Raw genomic sequence first — 20,516 nt, forward strand, 5'->3', positions numbered from 1 at the left:
GGCTGTGGATTGGTCCGCTCGAGATCCCGGCCGAGGATTGGTCCGCCCGGCGGAGGCTTGGTCTGCCCGAAGATTGGTGCTCCGCTTCCGAGTTCTCGGCCGCGGATTGGTCCGCCCGAGTTCCCGGCAGAGGCTTCCTCCCCCCTAGGATTGGTGCCTCCTCTCCAGAGCTCGCGACCACGGATTGGTCCGCCCGGGCTCCCTGCCGCGGACTGGTCGCCCCGGCGGGGTGGGGCGGGGCCCCGTGAGGCCCCGCGGCACCATCTGCCAGGCAGGCAGTGGGGAAGGGTCCACGGGAGTCGGGCCGGAAGCTGCCGGCAGCTCCTTGGGTCTGGCTTCCGGGGCGTGTGGCTCGCTGGGATCTATCTCTGCCGGGCGTTGTGTGTCCTGCGTCGGCTGCCGGGCAGGTTCCCGCCGCCATGAGCGTGGGCTTCATCGGCGCCGGCCAGCTGGCCTGTGCCCTGGCGCGGGGCTTCACGGCCGCAGGTGGGCGTGCGGGGGCGGTCGGGCCGGAGCAGGGTCCAGGGACGCCCTCCGCCATGCGAGCCTAAACTGCTGAGCGTCTGGTGGGCGGGACTGGGCTCGTGGAGCAGCGGGAGCCGCGATCCCGCGTGGGGCCTCGGTATGGGTCCGCCCTGCCCTCTCAGGGACAGCGCGGGAGCCGGGGGGCTGCGGTGCCGGGCTGAGAGCCTTGTCTTCCGCAGGCATCCTGTCGGCTCACAAGATCATAGCCAGCTCTCCGGAAATGGACCTGCCCACTGTGTCCTCGCTCAGGGTAGGGCGGCGCAGGGGCGTGGGGAGCAAGGTGGGGGCCCCGAGGTGAGCCGAACAGTGCCGACCCTCCGGGCCGACTCTCCTGGGCGCTCCTATCTCACCTGTTTACAGCCAGGGGAACTTACCCGGCAGAGGGGTGCTCGGGTGCCCAGGACTTGGGGGGGGGGTGGTAATGGGAGGCAGCCACGTCCCGCTTGCCTTGGGGAAGCTTGTGCCTGCCCAGCACCTAGCTCACTTGTCCAGTAGCAACTGGGGAAGACTTCGTGCCACGGTGGCGCATAGAGGGCGTAGGTGCAGACCCTGGAGGGACAGGGCAGGGAATTCAAGGCTGCCCCAGGCAGAGTGCATCTGCTCCTGGGGTGGAGGGTGGCCTGGGCCAAGTAAGGCTGCCTGGCTCTGTGAGCTGGGCAGTCTCCTCCTACAGAAGATGGGCGTGAACCTGACCCGAAGCAACAAGGAGACGGTGAGGCACAGTGATGTCCTGTTCCTCGCTGTGAAGCCGCACATTATCCCCTTCATCCTGGACGAGATCGGGGCGGACGTCCAGGCCAGGCACATCGTGGTGTCCTGTGCTGCTGGAGTCACCATCAGCTCTGTGGAAAAGGTGCCCATCTCAGCCCTGGTGCCCCTGTGAGGTGGTGCTTGTTTGAGGGGCTGGGGGGCGCGGGTGGATGGCAAGCCCTGGTGACTCACTTGGGTCTTCTTCTCATCCCAGAAGCTGATGGCCTTCCAGCCGGCCCCCAAGGTGATTCGCTGCATGACCAACACACCGGTGGTGGTGCGGGAGGGCGCCACAGTGTACGCCACAGGCACCCACGCCCTGGTGGAGGATGGGCAGCTCCTGGAGCAGCTCATGAGCAGCGTGGGCTTCTGCACGGAGGTGGAAGAGGACCTGATTGACGCCGTCACAGGGCTCAGTGGCAGTGGACCTGCCTATGTGAGACCCTGCGGGGACCTAGGGCAGTGGGATGGGCTGGCAGGCAGATTGGGGCTGTGGGTGTTGACCACGCTGGGGCAAAGCTAGCTGATGGAGGGGGCCAGCCTCTGGAGCTAGTTCTGGTTGTCGGGGAGAGCAGACTGCAGGGAGCAGCCCTGAGTGTCTGCTGCCCCAGGACTCAGTGAGTGTCTCCACAGGCATTCATGGCTCTGGACGCGTTGGCTGATGGTGGGGTGAAGATGGGCCTGCCTCGGCGCCTGGCGGTGCGCCTGGGGGCGCAGGCCTTGCTGGTCAGTATACTCACCCTGCGTGTTCCAGACTGGGGTGTGGGATGGGGAAGGTCCCTAAGTTGGATAGTGGCTGGGGAAGGGCAGGGGGTTGTGGAGAAGCCTGTCCTAAGGTGCCCAAGCTGTTTTCTCTCATCCTTCCTGCTTCCCGCAGGGGGCCGCCAAGATGCTGTTGGACTCGGAGCAGCACCCAGGTCAGCTCAAGGACAACGTCTGCTCCCCTGGGGGGGCCACCATCCATGCCCTGCACTTCCTAGAGAGTGGTGGCTTCCGCTCCCTGCTCATCAATGCCGTGGAGGCCTCCTGCATCCGCACACGGTGAGTTGCTCCCCCTCCGTGCCCCCGGGCTGGGCCCCGTCCCGTGGAGCCTGCCGTCTCTGGTCCCTCGGCAGTGTTGGACTCTGTCCATAAGCAGGGATTATTGGATTCTGTCTCGCTGAGGGTCTTGCAGGCCTTTCTACGTTTAACACTCACCACAGTTCCCGTGGGGGTGGGGAGCTTGCATTTACAGAAGAGGAGGTTATGGCCTAGAAAGGATTTCCAGGCTGCTGGTGCATAGTGGAGGCGCGGCTGCACCAGTGTGTGACTCCAGACCGGCCAAATTCCGTCCATACTGTGTGTCCTTGTGATATCACCGATAGCACGTGTGACCACTCACACATAGCTCGGGGGGCGCGTTTGATTTGGGATTCTAATTTTGCGTGGTGTCCAGTCCTCGAGACTTGGGGGTTACATGCACGGGGAAGCCGTGTGGAGCTCTGGCTTGTCCTTCAACCCCTGTGGGGCTTTGTTGGCAGAGAGCTGCAGTCCATGGCTGACCAAGAGAAGGTCTCCCCTGCTGCCCTCAAGAAGACCCTCCTGGACAGAGTGAAGCTGGAATCCCCCACAGTGTCCACACTGACCCATTCCAGCCCGGGGAAGCTGCTCACAAGAAGCCCGGCCCCTGGGGGCAAGAAGGAGTGAGGTGGCCTCTGCCCTCCTTCCTGGAACCAGAGCCCAGAGGAGGACCGTGCAGTGGGAGGGCAGGTCCGGCAGTTTTCAGGTCCTTATGGTAAAACCTCCTTAAATCTGTTCAGACCTGGCTGCGCTAGTTTCCCGTCTTGTCCACGTCAGAAGATGCTCCCGGGGTGGGTGACGGTGGCAGCCGGAGGCAGGCCTGCGCACCTATTGCCGGAGAGAGAGGCTGCGACTCCAGTCAGAGCCCCGCTGGCTGCAAGGTCTGGAGACCTTCAGCTGGGGTCCTCCATCTGGAGCTCGAGCCAGGGTCCGCTTGACGCCCGGTGAGGGCGGAGAGAGGTACGGAACGTGACAAGGGCTTTTCTCTCTGGCTTATAAATGCAAAAGAAGCAGGCAACTTAGAATTGTTACACTTAATCAGAAAAGCACGAAATTAGACCATGCTTCTGTTTAACTCTTACTTCCCTAGGTGTCCTGTTGGAAAAGCGTTCTCAGCGCTGTTAAGTTTAGCTGCTTCAATAAAAGTTTTATTTTTTATTACCCTGCTTTTTTTTTGTTTGTTTGTTTTGTTTTGTTTTAAAGTAAGCTCTGGGGGCACCTGGCTGGCTCAGTGGGTTGAGCTGCTGCCTTCGGCTCGGGTCATGGTCTCGGGGTCCTGGGATCGAGCCCCGCATCGGGCTGTCTGCTCGGTGGGGAGCCTGCTTCCCCCCGCTCTCTGCCTGCCTCTCTGCCTGCTTGTGATCCTTCTCTGTGTCAAATAAATAAATAAAATCTTTTAAAAATAAATAAATAAATAAATAAATAAATAAAATAAAGTACGCTCTGTTCCCAGTGTGGGGCTTCAACCCACAACCCCGAGATCAAGAGTCCCTTGAGCTTCACCTTACTCTGCCCAGTTTTTCAATCCTTAGATTTCCTATAAAGGGTGTGCAGAGGCATGTGGCGGGGGCTTTACGATAGCTTTGCGTGGGGCTGAACTTGTCACTGTGGCCCCGCAGGGACGAGCCTCGCCCACCAGGCTCCCAGTTTTGGAGTTGGGGAGCCCAGGCTGCTGCTGCCGCTGGTAGGGGAAGGATGAGCACCACTTGAGGGGTCCGCCGTGTTCTAGATGTTCTGTTGAGCCATTCCATAAGGTCTTGCTGCAAACCCACCGGAACCTTCTGATAGAGGGGGATCTCCTATATATAGGGGGTGAAATCTAGAGACCAAATTCAGTAAGTTCTCCAAGGTTCCCAAGCTGTAAGTGGCAGAAAGTAGCGCTCTTGTGATGAGCACAGGACGACGTCTGGAAGTGCTTAGTGACCATTTTGTATGCCTGAAACTAATGCCATCTGTTAACTGGCTGGACTTAAGATCTTAAAAAAATAAATCCACTAGCAAATTGTGGGGAAGAAAGTGGCCAAGACTCAGATTTAAACCCAGAGATGAGGCTGATGGCAACGCCACAGGCAGCGAGTTCCTGGGGGCAAGTGGGAGGCACCCTGGCCTGTGGAGGGAGGCCTGTAGGCTCTGTCCCGCTATGTGCACAGCATACCCGACTTCGGCCCCACTTGTGAGCAGCAGCTCAATGCGCTAAGCTGCTTGGCCCCTCCAGGCCTCAGCATCTTTGACCAAGTGAGGGGAGGAGTGCTCAGAGGTCAGTCTGTCTGGATCCAAAGCCTGGCAGGTGCATGGCCGACAACAAAACTGGTGGCTTCCTCCTCTGTGTCTGTGCAGCTGCCTTATCCTCTTGGGTTGCCCATCTTCTCACCTGGGGTGGGGGAGGGGGATTCCTGGGGCTGGACCGGGGTGGCAGGCGGTCAGAGCCAGGGGCCAGGGACTCCCTGTAAGGTCAAGGGAGCCCCCTGAGTATCAGGCCCTGGCCAGGTAGAGAGCCTGTGGCCTGAGCCTCCTGGAGGACACCCGATTGCTGGCGGCAACCCTTTCAGAATCTAGAGCTGGCGTTCAAGGCCAGTGCAGCCTCTCCATTAAGTACGTGTGGAAGACTCCCTCTGCCAAGTGCCTGTGAGGCCTGGGAGCCCCCTGGTCATCGAGACTCTCCTCGCTCAGAGCTGCACAGAGGCCGAGGACAGACATGGACACAGGACCTGTAGAGAACAGGGCAGAGAGGGCTGAGGGAGTGAGAGGAAGGGAGGGTGTAATCAGCGCCCTGCCCTGTGCCCACATCCCCAGCCCACCAGGATTCTTGGAGCACCGGGGCCTAGAGTGGGCCTCAATCTCCACGTCCCAGCTGGCTTCTCTCGCGACCCCCAGAACTGCCTTAGCTGCTACCCCGATGCCGCTGTCCCATAAAATGGGGCATCAACCTCGGCCCCAACAGTTACCAATAGTTAACACTGGGAAGTGGAGCTGAGCTGGTTCTCACTTGATTTTCTTTCTTTTACTTTAGATCATTGCTGGCAATATTCAGGCCCCCCCCATAGTGAAAGGATTAAAAAATGGGGGCACCTGGGGGGTGCTTAGTTGGTTAAGTGTCCGACTCTTGGTTGCAGCTTAGGTCATGATCTCATGGTTGGGAAATCCAGCCCCGTGCTGGGCATGGAGCCTGCGTGAGATTCTCTCTCACTCTTCCTCTTCCTGTGCACCCCCCAAATAAATAAATCTTTAAAAAAAAAAAAAAGATTAAAAAATGTTTGCACTATTCCCTGCTTCCCCCGGCAGGCCCTGTGTGTGTGGCTGTTACTAGGTAGCGCGCTCCCTGGCTTTCAGAGAGACCCTGGAGACCCTGACTGTGCTTCCTTCACTGGTCCAGCAGGTATAGACAGGCCTCTCTGCTGTCTAATCAAATCACTTCAAAGCCTTGACCTGTTCTCCCCTTTTACCAACAAACTTGAACATAGACAGCAATATGTATGGTGAGTCTGCGGAATCCGGAGCGTTGAGAAAACAGAACGCCCTTCTTTTCGAGGTCTGAGCCAGTGAGGAGGGCACACTACCTTTATGAAAGACAAGGGACTATGACATTGGATGAAGAAGCTCCAGAAGGGTGCACAAGACACCGATGAGAGAGGTACTCAGGGTGGGGACGGCAGGAAGGCAGGGACAGGACAAAGACATTTCATTAGAAACGTTTTCCCACTGCCCTGACTTAGGAATCACTCATTACCAAATATATTTTGCAAACTTTTTAAAAAAATATTTTATTTATTTATTTTATAGACAGAGATCGCAAGGAGGCAGAGAGGCAGGCAGAGAGAAAGGGAAGCAGGCTCCCTGCCAAGCAGAGAGCCCGAAGCGGCGCTCAATCCCAGGACCCTGGGATCATGACCTGAGCCGAAGGCAGAGGCTTTAACCCACTGAGCCACCCAGGCGTCCCATATTTTACAAACTTTTAGGGGGCTGCCAGGCTGCCTGGGCCGTGCGGTGCCCCAGCAGGATGCATTGCCCTGGGTGGCCCGCCAGGGCTGGGGTGTGTCCTGTACGCCCTGCTCTGGCCATGGGAGTGGCTCCCTCTGCCAAAGTGGACAGATAGGTCCTCTGTCTCTTATCTCCACTTACACCCACCTTCTGTGCTGCTAGCCTCCAGAATGGACTAATCATCTGTCTGTCTGTCTGTCTTCCCCCAGCAGCTGGGGTGCCGCCTGGGGACAGGGGAAGGCTGGGGCTGTAGACCACACCCATGGTTCTGGGGCTTCACACTCAGGAAACGCAGTGGAATAAATGCAGGCAGGCACGGATGAATGAATGAATGCATGACAGCTCTTCTGCTTATGTGGAGGGCTGGGCTTTTTCTTGCCACAGCTCAGGTCAGGAGGCCTATGGTTCTTTGGGGGTAGAGGCCCTGTGCACCTGCTAGCCTGTATTTGGACCTGGTATTTCACTGTTGGTAGGTTCCCACGTGCTTGGGTTCGACCAGCAAGTGTTTCCTGAGCACTACTAGAATGCCAGGCTTGGGCTCAGCTGGCTGGAGTGTGCAGAACACTTAGTGAATTTCTGTTGGGGCCACTCTGTCTGGCAGCTTCTTCTACGGAGGGGGTGCCTCCCTTTTGGCATCAGAGCCTTTCCTATGGCGTGGGACTCCTTCACGTAGGAGGGAAGCACGTCAGGAACATCTAGATAAAGAGGGGTTGGGATGGAAACAGACTTCAAAGCAGTTCTCAACTTGGGCGCCTGGGCTGCTCTGTCGGTTAAACATCCAACTCTTGGTTTCAGCTCGTATTGTGATCTGAGGGTCGTGAGATTGAACCCCGGGTGGGGTTCCGTGCTCAGTGTGGATTCTGCTGGAGATTCTCGCTCCCTCTGCTGACCCCCCCCAACTCGTGCTCTCTAAATCAATCAATCAATCAATCTTTAAAAAAAATAGGATTGGGGTGGAAATCAATTTCAAAGCAGTTTCCCGTTTTAGGAGGGATTTACATGGATAAATGTCTTCTCCTCCTTGAGCACCGCTGACCAGAAATGCACTTGGTGGGCTGGAGAGAGGTGTGGTTGGACGTCGGAGACTTTCCCATGCATTGGGATGCTTCAAGGGTGGGTGCCCTGGAAAACCTGAGAAATCGGCCTCTGGCGTGACAAAGTCGTCTTCAGTGGGTGTGTGTGGGCCTCTCATTTACGGGCCTCCCTGAGTTCTGAGATATGTGCATTTTCCACTGGATTTTTACATGTAGGATCTTGTTGGTGGAATCACAGCAAACATTGTTTCCTTTCTGCCATCTTAGTAAATTTTGGCTATGCGAAAGGCAAAGACCTGGGCTCCGGTGCTCACTGGTCAGGTGACCTCAGGCAAGTCATTAGTCTGTTTCGATTTCAATTGATTATTATGTCCTTAAAACAGAAAAATAGCACTAATTGCCCATCCTTCTCTGGGGTAGTGACCATGGTAGGTGAGGCACAGCCTGCCAGGCCTTCAGCAGGTGACAGCTCTTCGTGACGCGGTCTCCACTGTTTCCGCAGCCCCTGGCGCTCTGTGCTGAGACTCCTTGTCCACAGTTCCTCCTCTGCAACCTAAACCTTGCACACGGTCTGAAGCGACTACGTGCTGGGCCCAGGATTACGTCTGCAAGACCCATGATCTCCTTTCTTCTTTAAGAATCATGATGGGCTGGGGGCACCTGCGGGGCTCAGTCGGTGAGGCATCTGCCTTCAGCTTAGGTTATGATCTCAGGGTCCTGGGATCGAGCCCTGCGTCGGACTCCAAGCTCAGTGCAGAGGCGGCTTGGGATTCTCTCTCCCTCTCTCTCTGCCCCTCTAACTCATGCACTCTCTCCCTCTTTCTCTAAAATGAATAAATAAATTTTTAAAATATATAAGTTATTCAATTCATTTAAACTGAAGAAAAAGTTCATCCATTTCTTCCACCCCACACCCCCGCCTCTGACAACCAGCAATCTAGTCTCTGTGTCGATGATCTCGCTTGTTGCTCACAGACAAGAGAAATCATCCGGTATTTGCCTTTCTGTGTCTGACTTAACTTCACTTAGGATAACACCCTTGAAGTCCATCCACGATGGCAAGATTTCCTTCTTTTTTAGCTGAGTGGTGTTCCATTATATTTATCCCACATCTTCTTTATCCATTCATCTGTCGATGAGTGGATTCTCGTTTCGGAGTCTCGGCTACTGTAAATAACGCTGCAGTGAACATGGACGTGCACATACCGTTCTGAGTGAGGGGTTTGGTTTTCTTTCGATAAATACCCAGCAGGGGCTGGATTACAAGGTAGCTCTGGGGGCGCCTGGGTGGCTCAGTGGGTTAAGCTGCTGCCTTCGGCTCAGGTCATGATCTCAGAGTCCTGGGATCGAGCCCCGCATCGGGCTCTCTGCTCTCTAGGGGAGCCTGCTTCCTCCTCTCTCTCTGCCTGCCTCTCTGCCTGCTTGTGATCTCTCTGTCAAATAAATAAATAAAATCTTAAAAAACAAAAACAAAACAAAACAAAAAAAAAAACAAGGTAGCTCTGTTTTCCATTTCTCGCAGAACCTCCATCCTATTTTCCAGAGTGGCCACACCCGCTTGCATGCCCACCAACTGTGCATGAGGGCTCCCCTTTCTCCGCATCCTTGCTAACCCCTGTTGTCTTGGCTTTTTGAGTCTAGCCATTCTGACAGGTGCGAGGCGACATCACACTGTGGTTTGGATTTGCGTTTCCCCAGTGACGAGTGACACTGAGCCTGTTTTCATGCACCTGGTGGCCATCTGTATGTCTTCTTTGGGAAAATGTCTGTTCACACCTTCTGCCCATTTTCTAACCAAACGGTTTTTTGCTATTGCTGTTGTTGAGTTGTGTGAGTTTATGTATTTGGGATATGACCTCCCCCCTTATCAGATATATGATTGGCGGATATTTTCCCCCATTTCGCAGGTCGCCTTCACTCCGTGGATGGTATCACATACCGTGCAGAAGCTCTTTTGCTTGACGTAGTCCGGTTTGTTGAGTTTGGCTGTTGTTGCTTTGGCTTTTAGTATCCAATTTAAAAAAATCATCACTGAGACCAACGCCTGGAAGTTCACCATCTATGTTTTTTCTTCTGGAAGTTTTATGGTTTCAGGTCTTACCTTCACGTCTTTAATCCATTTTGAGTTAGCTTCTGTGTATGGTGTTAGAAAGCAGTCCAGTGTCATTCTGTTGCATGTGGCTGTCCAGTTTTCCTACAATTTATTGAAGAGACTCTTTTCTCCATCGTATATTCTTGCCCTGCCTTGGTCGTGAATTAATTGGCCATGTGTCTGTGGCTTTATTTTTGGGCTCTCTGTTTGGGTCCCTTCATCAGTGTGTCTGTTCTTATGCTAACACCATGCTGTGTTCCCCTGACTCTGTGGTATAGTTTATAGTCTGACTATATCCAGCTTTGCTTGTCTTTCCCAAGATGGCTTTGGCCCTTCAGGGTCTTTGTGCTTCCACACAAAATTTTAGGTTTGTTCTGCTTCTGTGAAAAATGCCACTGGGTTTTTGATAGGGATAGCCTTGAACCTGTAGATTGGTTTGGGTGGTATGGACCTACCCGCCTTTGGGATTACGAGAAATGAACAAGAAATGAGTCTTTATCCACTTCCCTTTCCAGCCCCATTGCCTGAATGTCCCTAGAAGGCTCCCTTTGCTGTACATGGATGTTTGGGTCTCCGCTGAGCCCAGCCCTCTTCCCCCCCACACCACCTCTGCTGGGGATGCCTTCTTCCCTGCTTGGCTTCTCTGCCCCCAGCTTCTTCCCCCAAGCCAGCCCTTCATTGGTCCTTGGTTCCCTGGATCTGCACTCTCCCTTATTTTCCCTTGAGCACAATGCTTTGCTCTTCAGTAATGCTTTGGAACTGACAAGGTGCTGTCATCCATCACATCCCACTGGAGTCTCTCCGGGGTCCCGGGGTGCGAGTGGGGAGGGCGTGGCACCCCCATCGCACACATGAAGAACCTGAGGCACTCATCTAAGGCAGGTGGGGCCAAAATCCCAGCCTTCGGATTCCAAGTCCTCCCCTCTTCCCTCACTGTCTCACAGGCGGGTGCTCAGGGTGGCCCTGCTTAAATGCCCCTGACAAAGTCCCCCACTGCCCAGCTGCGCCACTAGAGGGCACCAGGCACCAATCGCTGAGACCCTCGCCCGCCCGCCCCCGCCCCACAACTCCCATCTCCCACAACCTGCCCACCGCCCCCCACCCGCACTGGGAGAAGCCCCAGCAGGGACAGGAGATCCAGCCCAGGGCCCAGCCCCAGCTGTGGTACCTGATTTCATGTATTCCCATGACAAAGCAGCTTAGCGACTGTTGGGGGAAGTGCTCGAATCTTCTTCCTCCATGCAGCCTCTGCCCCTGCCCCTCAGAGTCCCTGTCCCCAGTGGGAAGGCAGGTGACCTCCCAGCTGCCCCCACCCTGGTTGCAACTCTGGGTAGCCCTGTGTCCGGGCTTGTCCGGGGTCATCCAGCTCAGGAGGCCTGGAGAGTCACATCCCTCAATGACCTCAGGGGGCTTGCTTACCCTCTAGGAACTTCCCAGGGTCAGGCTATGGTTGGGAGCAGAAGGGGGGGGGCGCCCATCCACGGCCTCTGTTCCCCAGGCACAACCAGCTCTGGACTTGCTTCTCAAACCAAGTGATTGCCTGCCTTGTTTTTGTTGTTGTTGTTTTTAAGATTTTATTTATTTATTTGACAGAGATCATAAGTAGGCAGAGAGGCAGGCAGAGATTGGGGGGGGAAGCAGGCTCCCTGCCAAGCAGAGAGCCTGATGTGGGGCTCAATCCCAGGACCCCGGGATCAGCCACCCAGGTGCCCTGTTGTTGTTTTTAATGTAATCTCTCACCCAACATGGGACTCGAACTCACACCCCTGGAATCAAGAGTCCCATGCTTGGGGCACCTGGGTGGCTCAGTGGGTTAAAGCTCTGCTTTCAGCTCAGGTCATGATCCCAGAATCCTGGGATTGAGCCCCACATAGGGCTCTCTGCTTGGCAGGGAGCCTGCTTACTCCTCTCTCTCTCTGCCTGCCTCTCTGCCTACTTGTGATCTTTGTCTGCCAAATGAATAAATAAAATCTTAAAAAAAAAAAAAAAGGAGTCTCATGCTTCACCAACTGAGCCAGCCACACATCCCAAACGCCTGCCTTTTAAAATTCAGGGCAACAGAGATCAAACTGGTGTTGCTGAGTTCTGTTTCCAATCTTACTCCCCTCTACCCTCCAAGATGCTCTTCTGTCCAGACCCCAGACCTTCCCCCATCTGGACATACCCCCACCCTGGTTTTGCTCACTTCATTTCCTCCCCTGGAAAGGCCCTCTCCTTGCCCTTTCCGCTCTCTGAATGTGGCAAGTCCTCATCTCCCACCCAAACCTCAGAACTAGAGGTTCCGACCCTCAGGGGGAAGGAGGGCCCCTGCCCGGCACCGCCCTGTGAGCCCCGCAGATTTGACCGAGTCAGGCTGACTGTGGCCCGCAGCCAACATGAGCCCCTGGGGAGATACAGAGGAAAGGAGGTGAAGACCTGAGATTACCAGTTGATATGTATTTATTTTGGCTCATTTGGGAGCACACGAAATACAGAGCATTCAATCACCAAGCCCCCTGATGTGATGGTGTCAGTATCCTGATACGTCTAGGGCAGCCCTGGGGAACGCGGACCAGCTGAAGAGCAGCCCCAGAGACCACACGGGGGGCAGGGGACAGGCAGGGCAGAGCCAGAAGCTGGCCTTGCTGCCACCAAGCCCTCCCTGGGTGGCGGGAGAGGAAGTGGGGGAGGGAAAGCTGTAAGAAGCAGCATCTGCTTCAGTGGACTCAGTCTGCACCACTGTGTACCAGGCCAGAGCAGCAGCTATAACCAGACCCATCTCTTCCTCCCCTAAGGGGCTTCCTGACCTGGTGGGGAAGAGTGATAGAGAAGAGACCATCCTACAGGGTGGATGGGCTGTGCAGAGGTGGGAAAGAGTGCTGGGGACAGACAGGGGGCTCCAGGGAATGTCTGGGCAAGGAGTGACCAGATCGGCCTTGAAAGATAAGGGGAGGGACACCTGGGGGCTCAGTGGGTGAAGCGTCTGCCTTGGGCTCAGGTCATGCATGATCCCAGGGTCGTGGGATCTGCTTCTCCCTCCCCTTCTGCTGCTCTCCCTGCTTGTGCTCTCTCTCTCTCTCTCAAATAAATAAGTAAAATCTTTAATAAATAAATAAATAAATAATCTTATTTTTTAAAAAAAGAAACTCTGTAAGCCTTGAGACTCTTGGGCACCCAGGTAAGAGGTGGGAGAGGTGGCTGAGGATAGCTGCGAGTCTCAAGGCTTCAGATCCCCTCCCCGACCCCACACTCCCTATGTTGTAACTGATGGTTTAAAATTGAATTTGTTGGGGCGCATGGGTGGCTCAGTGGGTTAAAGCTCTGCTTTCAGCTCAGGTCATGATCCCAGAATCCTGGGATCGAGCCCCACATCGGGCTCTCTGCTCGGCGGGGAGCCTGCTTCCTCCTCTTTCTCTCTGCCTGCCTCTGCCTACTTGTGATCTCTGTCTGTCAAGTGAAATGAATAAAATCTTTAAAAAAATAAAAAATAAAAAATAAATAAAATTGAATTTGTTTAATTAATGTGCAGATAACCTGCCCACCCCACCACCCCCGCCCCGGCACACACAGGCTTCACCCCATGTACTCAGTAAAGCACTCTGGCTTGGTGGGGTGCTCGGTGCTCGGAGGGCGTGGTCAGGCTAGTGAAGTGGCGGCAGATCCCTAGATGGGGGCAGGAGCTGGGGGGCCGAGGGGGAAGCGGGCCGAGGCTTCCAGCTCAGGGACCCCTTCACTGAGCTGCCAGATACCACAGAGCACCAAGTACAGGTCAAGTCCAGGGCCAGGCCTGGCACCCAACCTGCCCGGGTCCTCCCAGGCAAGGAGAACGAGGAGAACGAGGCTCGCAGTGTCCCAGCGGCTAGTCTGTGTGCACCCGGCTCTGCCGAGGGGAGCCCCACCCCCCGGGGAGCAGGCAGGGACAGAGCCTGGCCCAGTGTAGAGGTGCAATCCGGCACCGTAACTAGAGCCAGGATTGGGGTAGGGCGAGGTGGGGGTGGGTAGGGTTGGTGCGCATGCGCATTGGCATGGGACGCTTAGCAGTCTCGCTTCCTTGGGCTGTCCACGGAGATATCTTGGCCGGGGTGCCGAAGATCTAGTGCCACTCCTCCCCCACCCCGATCTGGAGGCTGGGAGTCCGAGATGCAGGGACAGGCTTGTCTGGTGTCTCCAGAGGCCTCGCTCCCGCTGTGCTCACGGGTTGCCCTGTCTGCATTCTGACCTCCTCACCTTGTAAGGACAGCCGTTCTATTAGGGCCACCGACAGCCCCTCATTGTACCTCACTTAACTCTTCACAGGCTGTATCTCCAAGGACACTCACATTCTCGGGCGCTGAGGGTTAGAGCGGCAGCATGGGAATTGGGGGGACACAACACAACCCTTCACAAGCTGGGGCAGAGAAAGACCAGAGAGCAGCAGGAGGGGCCGTCCTGGCGGGGGCAATGGGACCTAGGAGGACGTCGGTGGACCAGAAGCCCCTAGGCTGGCTGGCAAGTGAGCAGGCCCCGGGTGAGCTGGGTGCATGCGGCCGGGCTCTCGATCCCAGAACTTGGAGGCATGGACAGCCACTTGGGAGGGAAGAACACAGCTGCAGTGGCCACCTCCATTGGGAAAGTCACCTGTCAGTGACTTTCAGTCACAGTGACTTTCAGTGACCTGTCAGTCACTTGTCACTCCAGACAACAGCACGGCCGTGGAAGACTCCTCTGGTTGTTGCTGGTCTGGGCTGTGATGTCTCCAGCTCTACTCCTGATCTTCCCCAGGCTGCCCATTCTGGAATCTATGGGGAGCTGCTCCCCTCTGGACACCATGGGAACAGGCCAGGCCTTGTTATCCTGGGGCCCTCAGGGGGACCCGGCACGAGGACCCGGCCTTCCTGCTAACACCCAGACAAAAACATTTCCTGGGATCCCCGTGGGCCTGCTCCTGTCCCTCAGGGCTCAGTGCTGAACTTGGTCGACTTGTGGGCAGAGAAGGGATTGCACTCTCACACACCCTCACATACACACACACACACACACACACACACACACACACACACACACACACACACACACACACACACACACACACACACACACACCCCCCCCCCCCCCCCCCCCCCCCCCCTCCCCCCCCCCCCCCCCCCCCCCCCCCCCCCCAGAGCACGCTTCTGTTTTACTCAGTTGCTGCTAACACGAACTTAACACATCCCCTGGAAATCTCCAACTGTAGAAACAGACTCCTCCAAACGAAACGGGGACACATCCTAGATGATTCCTTGGTCTAGAAACAGAGTTGCTGGAAGGACGTGAAGACCGTGCAGGTCAAATCCCTCATTGTCCAGAGAGGTTCCTGGGCTGCGCGCTGGGCCTGCCTGTGCCCTGTGCAGGCTCTCTTGGCTGGTGCTCAGGCCGACATCGGGCCAACCGCTGTCCGAAGGCACTGGGGGTGCTCCCTCCTGGGCTGGGCAGCCCGGTGCTTTGATCTGGGGTGGGGCCTCTGACCTCCCCCTCAGCCTCCATCCCCTTTCCGGGCCGGGGGCAGGATGCTGAAGCCCCCTGCGGGAAATGAGAGGCTGGTTCCAGAGCCCTGGGGACCCTTCCCTCCCTCACTTTCTGTGTCACTCCATTCTTAATTGCAGAGCCGAGCAGCAGAGCCTCCCAGGCGGAGCCAGAAATAGTCAGCTTCGTAACTGGATTTTTGTTCTCCCAAAGGAAAGCCCCCAGAGCCTGCAGGGGTGCATGCAGGGGCCGCAGGGCTCACCGGGGCCTGGAGCTGGCGACGTGGAGGGAGTGGGGTCCTATGACCCAGAGGTTTGACTCCAATCTGACCCCTCCCTCAGCAAGTAAGGTGACCTCAGCAGGCCTCAGTTTCCCCATGGGAACTAGGCAGAGCAAGCTTCCTCTTGTAGCTTTCCCTGCATGACTGACAGGAAAGCTCAGGCAGCACTTGACCCTCACATGGGCGCCCTGCAGCCTCTCGGGCCTCTCCCACCTCTGGGCTCTCCTCTTTCACTGTAATGATGAAGGCATTCTCTGTTCCCCTCTACTCCCCCCTCCCCCACTTGGAGCCCTAGCCAGTGGATCTCTGCGGTGGGGTGGGCTGGGGTGGGAGCTGGGGATCTCCTAAGCTTCTCTGACAGTTCTCCCCTGTCCCATGGAGATGCCCTGGGGGTACAAGGGCCGTGAGAGTGCTGGGGGGTGGGGTGGGCAGAGCCTCTCCTGCGCCTGGGGACCAACACTGAAATGAAGAGCTATTTTCCTGAGAAGGAAATGGAGTGGGGCTCAGCTTCCCAGTAAGGTCCTTCTGCAGATGCAGAGTCAGCCCCAGAGCCCAGAACCGACTGGGGTCACTGTGTGGACCGGGAGCCCCGCTTCTTGCTGGAAGGGGGTCCTAGACAAGGCAGACCCTTACCATTCACACCAGGGCTTGCTGCCTTCAGGGGCCCGAGGGCTCTGCGGCAGGGGGCCGCAGCTGGGGAGCCACCAACACTTCCTGGTCGTGGGGAGGCTCTCCTATCCTTGGCGGGAACCTGCAGTATCTCATGCCGACAAACCAGGGAGAACCCTATCCTTCCCCTCTCTCCCTCCCAGTGCTTTGGAGCTGGAAGGAAACTCCAGTTTATCTCCCTTGTTTTCCAAAGGCATTGAGATCCCGAGATGCTTGTAAAGTTTGCACAGAGCTAAATCTCCCCTGTTTCAATTCATTAATTCATTTATTCATTCAACAAATAGATAAAGTATCCAGGAGAGCTGGTCCTCGTTCTCTGCACAGGGACACAGCCACTAACCGGCTGGACAGTCACTGAGCCGGTATAATCTACATCCTAATGGGGAGGTAGTCCACAAACAATGAAACAAATAGATAAGATAGTTTTAGATAGGACTAAGCAGCAAGAGAAAGATAAACCTGAATAATTAGAGAGATCTCAATAGGCCTGGGGCGGGGGTGGGGGGTGGGGGTGGGGTTAGGGGTGGGCAGAAAGGACGCAGGGATTTTATAAATGGGCAAGAGGACTTGACTTTTTTTTTTTTTTAAAGATTTTACTTATTTATTTGACAGACAGAGATCACAAGCAGGCAGAGAGGCAGGCAGAGAGAGAGGAGGAAGCAGGCTCCCTGCCAAGCAGAGAGCCCGATGCGGGGCTCGATCCCAGAACCCTGAGATCATGACCTGAGCCGAAGGCAGCGGCCCAACCTGCTGAGCCACCCAGGCGCCCCAGGACTTGACGTTTGATGTGATGTCTGATTAACAAGAATTAGTGAACCCTGCGAAGGTCAGCTCCCTTGCAGGCAGAGGGTCCAGCTAGTGCAAAGGCCCTGGGGTGGAACCAGTGTGGCAGGTTTGGGGACCGTAAGAAGAGCCATGTGGCAAGCTGTCAGGGAGCAAGTAAGGAGCCCCAGGATCACAGGCAGGAGGGTGACCCTGGCCCAGGTCAGCCTGGGCTTTCAGGTAAGATATTCAAGTTTTATGCAAAGTGTAGTAGGAAGTTATTGGAGGTTTTTGTGTTTTACTTTATTTTTATTTATGTTTTATTTATATTTGTGTTTTGTTTTATTTTGTTTTTTGTTTTTCAAGAGTAGACTATTTTATTTGGAGCAGTTTGGGTTCATAGTAAAATTGAGCAGAAGGTATAGGTCATCCCCATATACGCCCTCCCTTACACACACACACACACACACACACACGCACACCCATCAACAACCCCACTGTGGTGTGCACTTGTCACAGTGCCTAAGACTGCACAGACACATCATTGTCACCCAAAGTCCATCGTTTCCACTCTCTGGGTTTGGACAAACGTGGAATGACGGGTATCCACCATTAAAACATCATACAGAGTATTTTCACTGCCCTAAAAATTCTCTATGCGCCCCCTTCATTCCCCTACCCACCCACCCACCACTGGCAACCTCTGGTCTTTTTTTATAATCCCCATAGTCTTGCCTTTTCCAGAATGTCACGGGGTCGACATGTGGCCTTTTCAGATCGACTTCTTTCACTTAGTAATATGCATCTGAGATTTTTCCATGTCTTTTCATGACTCGAGGTCTCATTTCTGTTTAGTGCTGGTTAATCTTCCATTGTGTGGATGGACCACAGGTTTGTTTCATTTTAATCCATTTACCTAGGGAAGGACATCTTGGCGGCTTACAGGTTTTGGCAATTATGAATAAAGCTGCCCTTAACATCCACAGGCAGGTGTTTGTGTGGATAGAAGTTCTCAGCTCCTCTGAGGAAATACCAAGGATCAGGATGGCTGGATCGTACCATGAGAGCATGTTTAGTTTTGTAAGAAGCTCCAAATCATTTCTCAAAGTGGCTGCCCCTGTTTTCATCCCCATCAGCAACGAAGGAGAGTTCCCATGGCTCCCACATCCTCGTGGGCATTTGCTGGTGTCAGTGTTCCGACTTTGGGCCGTTCCTATAGGCGTGCAGTGTGAGGTGTGTTACTTTGCATTTCCCTGATAGCCTGTGACCTTTAGCCTCTTCTTGAATGCTTATTCACCATCTGTATCTCTCCTTTGGTGAGGTGTCTGGATCTTTTGCCTGCTTTCTTATTTGGGTTCTTTGGTTTTTTTTTTATTTTTTATTGTGAAGTTTCGAGGTTCTTTGCATATTTTGGATAACAGGTCTTTATCAGATATGTCCTTCCCGAATGTTTTCTCCCAGTGTGTGGTGTGTCTTCTCATTCTCTTGACAGTATCTTTTGTACAACAGAAGATTTTAATTGTAATGAAGTCTAGCTTATTAATTGTTTCTTTCGTGGATCCTGCCTTTGGTGTTCTGTCTAAAAGTCACCTCCAAACCCAAGTTCATCTAGATTTCCTCCTGTTAATCTTCAAGGAGTCTTATGGTTTTGCATTTTAAAAAGTTGTCTTATTTTACGTATTTTTTAAAGTAAACTCTGCCTCCAACTTGGGGCTCCAACTCATGACTCCAAGATCAAGAATCTCAAGCTCTACTGCCTGAGCCAGCCAGGCGCCCCTATGGTTTCGCATTTTATATTTAGGTCTGTGATCCGTTCTGAGTTGATTTGGGGAGGGATTTAATTAATCAAGTAGCTCTGGTTAAAGTCTGTTGGAGACCTCTGTGGACTGTGGGGGTGGGAAAGGCAGTGGGGAGGGGGAGGTGGCAGTCCCAACCACCCAACCAAGTGATGGAGGGTCAGTGCCAGATGGTCACAGCCTTATTTTGCGGGTGAGGACACTGGGACTTGCCGGGAGCTGAGTCTGGATGATGCAGGACAGTCAAGAAGGAGGCGGGGTGAGGGCCCTGCAGGGTGTGGGAGAAGGAAGGGAATGGGTGGACAGAAGGGCTGGGATGTATGCTTCTGGGCCTGCTGGGGTGGTAGGCTTGGAGGCACCTGCAACCAAGAGACAGGAGACCACCAAGGAGGAAAGAGAAGGGGGCTCCAAAAAAAAAAAAAAGAGAGAGAGAGAGAGAAGGGGGTTCCTTCCCTGGGTCCTGCCATGGGTGTCATGAAGAGGTCCCCTGACCAGGGGTCAGAGAGATGGTGAAGTGCTTGTTGTAAAGCTGGTTGATTGAGTGTAGACCCAGCAAAGGGATCAGTAAAGGCAGGTGCAGGGCAGATCTCCCAGCCCTGTTATCCCTCTGCAAACACAGGCCCTTTCCTGAATGTGGATTCCACTGGGTTCAAGAGTTTTGCTGGGGAATAAAACAATTGGGCCACATCAGCCAGAAGAAAGCTGGTGTGGTCTGGGAGACTGATGGGCAGATGTGCTCACAGCTGGGCTGACAGCCCTTTGTCAGGCACAGCTTGTGGAGCTGGGTGGGAGCCTGTGGATTGGGCCTGGAAGTCATCCCAAAGCCAGATCCTCTGTCCTGGAGAGCAGGAGGGAGCAGGGGGGAGGGGTGGGAATGAGGAGACTCTGTATGGTACTGACCCAGGGCCTGGAATTGAGGATGTCTGGGTGGATAAGGTTGATGGGGGCTGGGATAGGCAGGTGAGGGGGAGCCAGGATTTGTTCCCAGGCAGAATCCAGGCTGCCAGGTGAGGCCATGACAACACATGGGGTCAGAGGTCATCCTCAGCCTCCATGGGTGGGCCACTTGCTGGACCTGGCCTGGGCTCAGAACCAGAGGGGACTCTGAGGTCAGTGAGGTTGGAGCCCAGGAGTGGCTTCACGCCTGCATCAGAACCCAGCATCTGGGGGGCTCCAGGAGGGCTCCCGTCCCCTTCCTATTTGGGGCAGGCCCTGCCGTGGGTGCCCCGGAGATGCCCTGAGGCCCAGCCCCAGGTGCCCTGAGCTGTCCCAGCCCTGCACCCATCAGCCTCCCAAGTCCCAGGCCTGGGGCCCATGTGGCCCCTTGGGGTCTCCAGATGAGCTCCCTGGGACTCCCTAAGTTTGAGTTCCTCTAGCTCCTTCCTGGCAGGAGTGAGCCCTGAGCTGTGCCGTCCCTCACTACCTGTATGTAATCAGCTGAACTCTCTACCCTCTTCAGTATGAGTCTCTCGTGATAAAATGGGAACAATGTACTTTTTTTTGCAAGGAACTCCGCGTATTAACCAAGATATCAGCAGAATGCCTGGCACTGCCTGGTATCCAGTAGGCGCTTAATCAAGAGTGGGAGTCTTTCACAATGCTACTAATTTTTACACTGTTTTCCTTTGAGAAATTAAGTTAACAATGTTTCTTAAATCTTTTTACAATGAACACACACAGTACAAGAGTCAAAGATTCCCAGGATGAGAGACTACCAGGCTCCTTCTCTCGCTCCTCGGCTGTCCTTCCCCCCCCCCCCCCCCCCCCCGCCCCCAGACGGGCTGTGCTCTGCAGAGAGACATGTCGTATTTCTCCCCACCATACAAATACTACTGATCGGTCATCATGACCTATACCTCTTTTTGACATTGTCATTATAATTTGTTATAATGTCATTTTTATAACTGTGCACTGAGCAGACTCCGCCCGTCTTGACCCCCCCAGCCTCCTTGGGCCCTCCGGCCCCACTGCTGAGCCAGGGCTCTGGGTTTAACTGATTCCAAGGAGCTTCTTACTTCTTCTGACACTGTAGCCTCCTTTAAGATTGTATTTTATTTTACTCATTTGTCAGAGAGCGAGCGCATAAGGGGGAGCAGCAGGCAGAGGGAGAA

At 54.7% G+C, this 20,516-nt stretch overlaps 1 protein-coding gene across 4 annotated transcripts; it reads left to right on the forward strand.

Moving 5' to 3' along the window:
* The first annotated feature begins 259 nt into the window (after positions 1–259).
* Positions 260–3,500, forward strand: LOC111150749 (pyrroline-5-carboxylate reductase 2). Of its 4 annotated transcripts, XM_022508331.1 has the most exons (7): positions 260–486; positions 705–775; positions 1,199–1,378; positions 1,490–1,711; positions 1,909–2,001; positions 2,153–2,316; positions 2,796–3,500. In XM_022508331.1, the coding sequence occupies exons 1-7, from the start codon at positions 420–422 to the stop codon at positions 2,959–2,961; spliced, it is 963 nt and encodes a 320-aa protein (XP_022364039.1). In that variant the 5' UTR covers positions 260–419; the 3' UTR covers positions 2,962–3,500. The 4 variants fall into 4 exon arrangements, with proteins under 4 accessions (XP_022364039.1, XP_022364040.1, XP_022364041.1 ...); XM_022508332.1 differs by lacking the exon at positions 1,909–2,001; XM_022508333.1 differs by lacking the exon at positions 1,490–1,711.
* Positions 3,501–20,516: the final 17,016 nt, after the last annotated feature.

Source organism: Enhydra lutris, unplaced genomic scaffold (genome assembly GCF_002288905.1).
Source record: "Enhydra lutris kenyoni isolate GAN:26980312 unplaced genomic scaffold, ASM228890v2 scaffoldscaffold24, whole genome shotgun sequence".
In the NCBI taxonomy this organism is placed as follows: domain Eukaryota; kingdom Metazoa; phylum Chordata; class Mammalia; order Carnivora; family Mustelidae; genus Enhydra; species Enhydra lutris.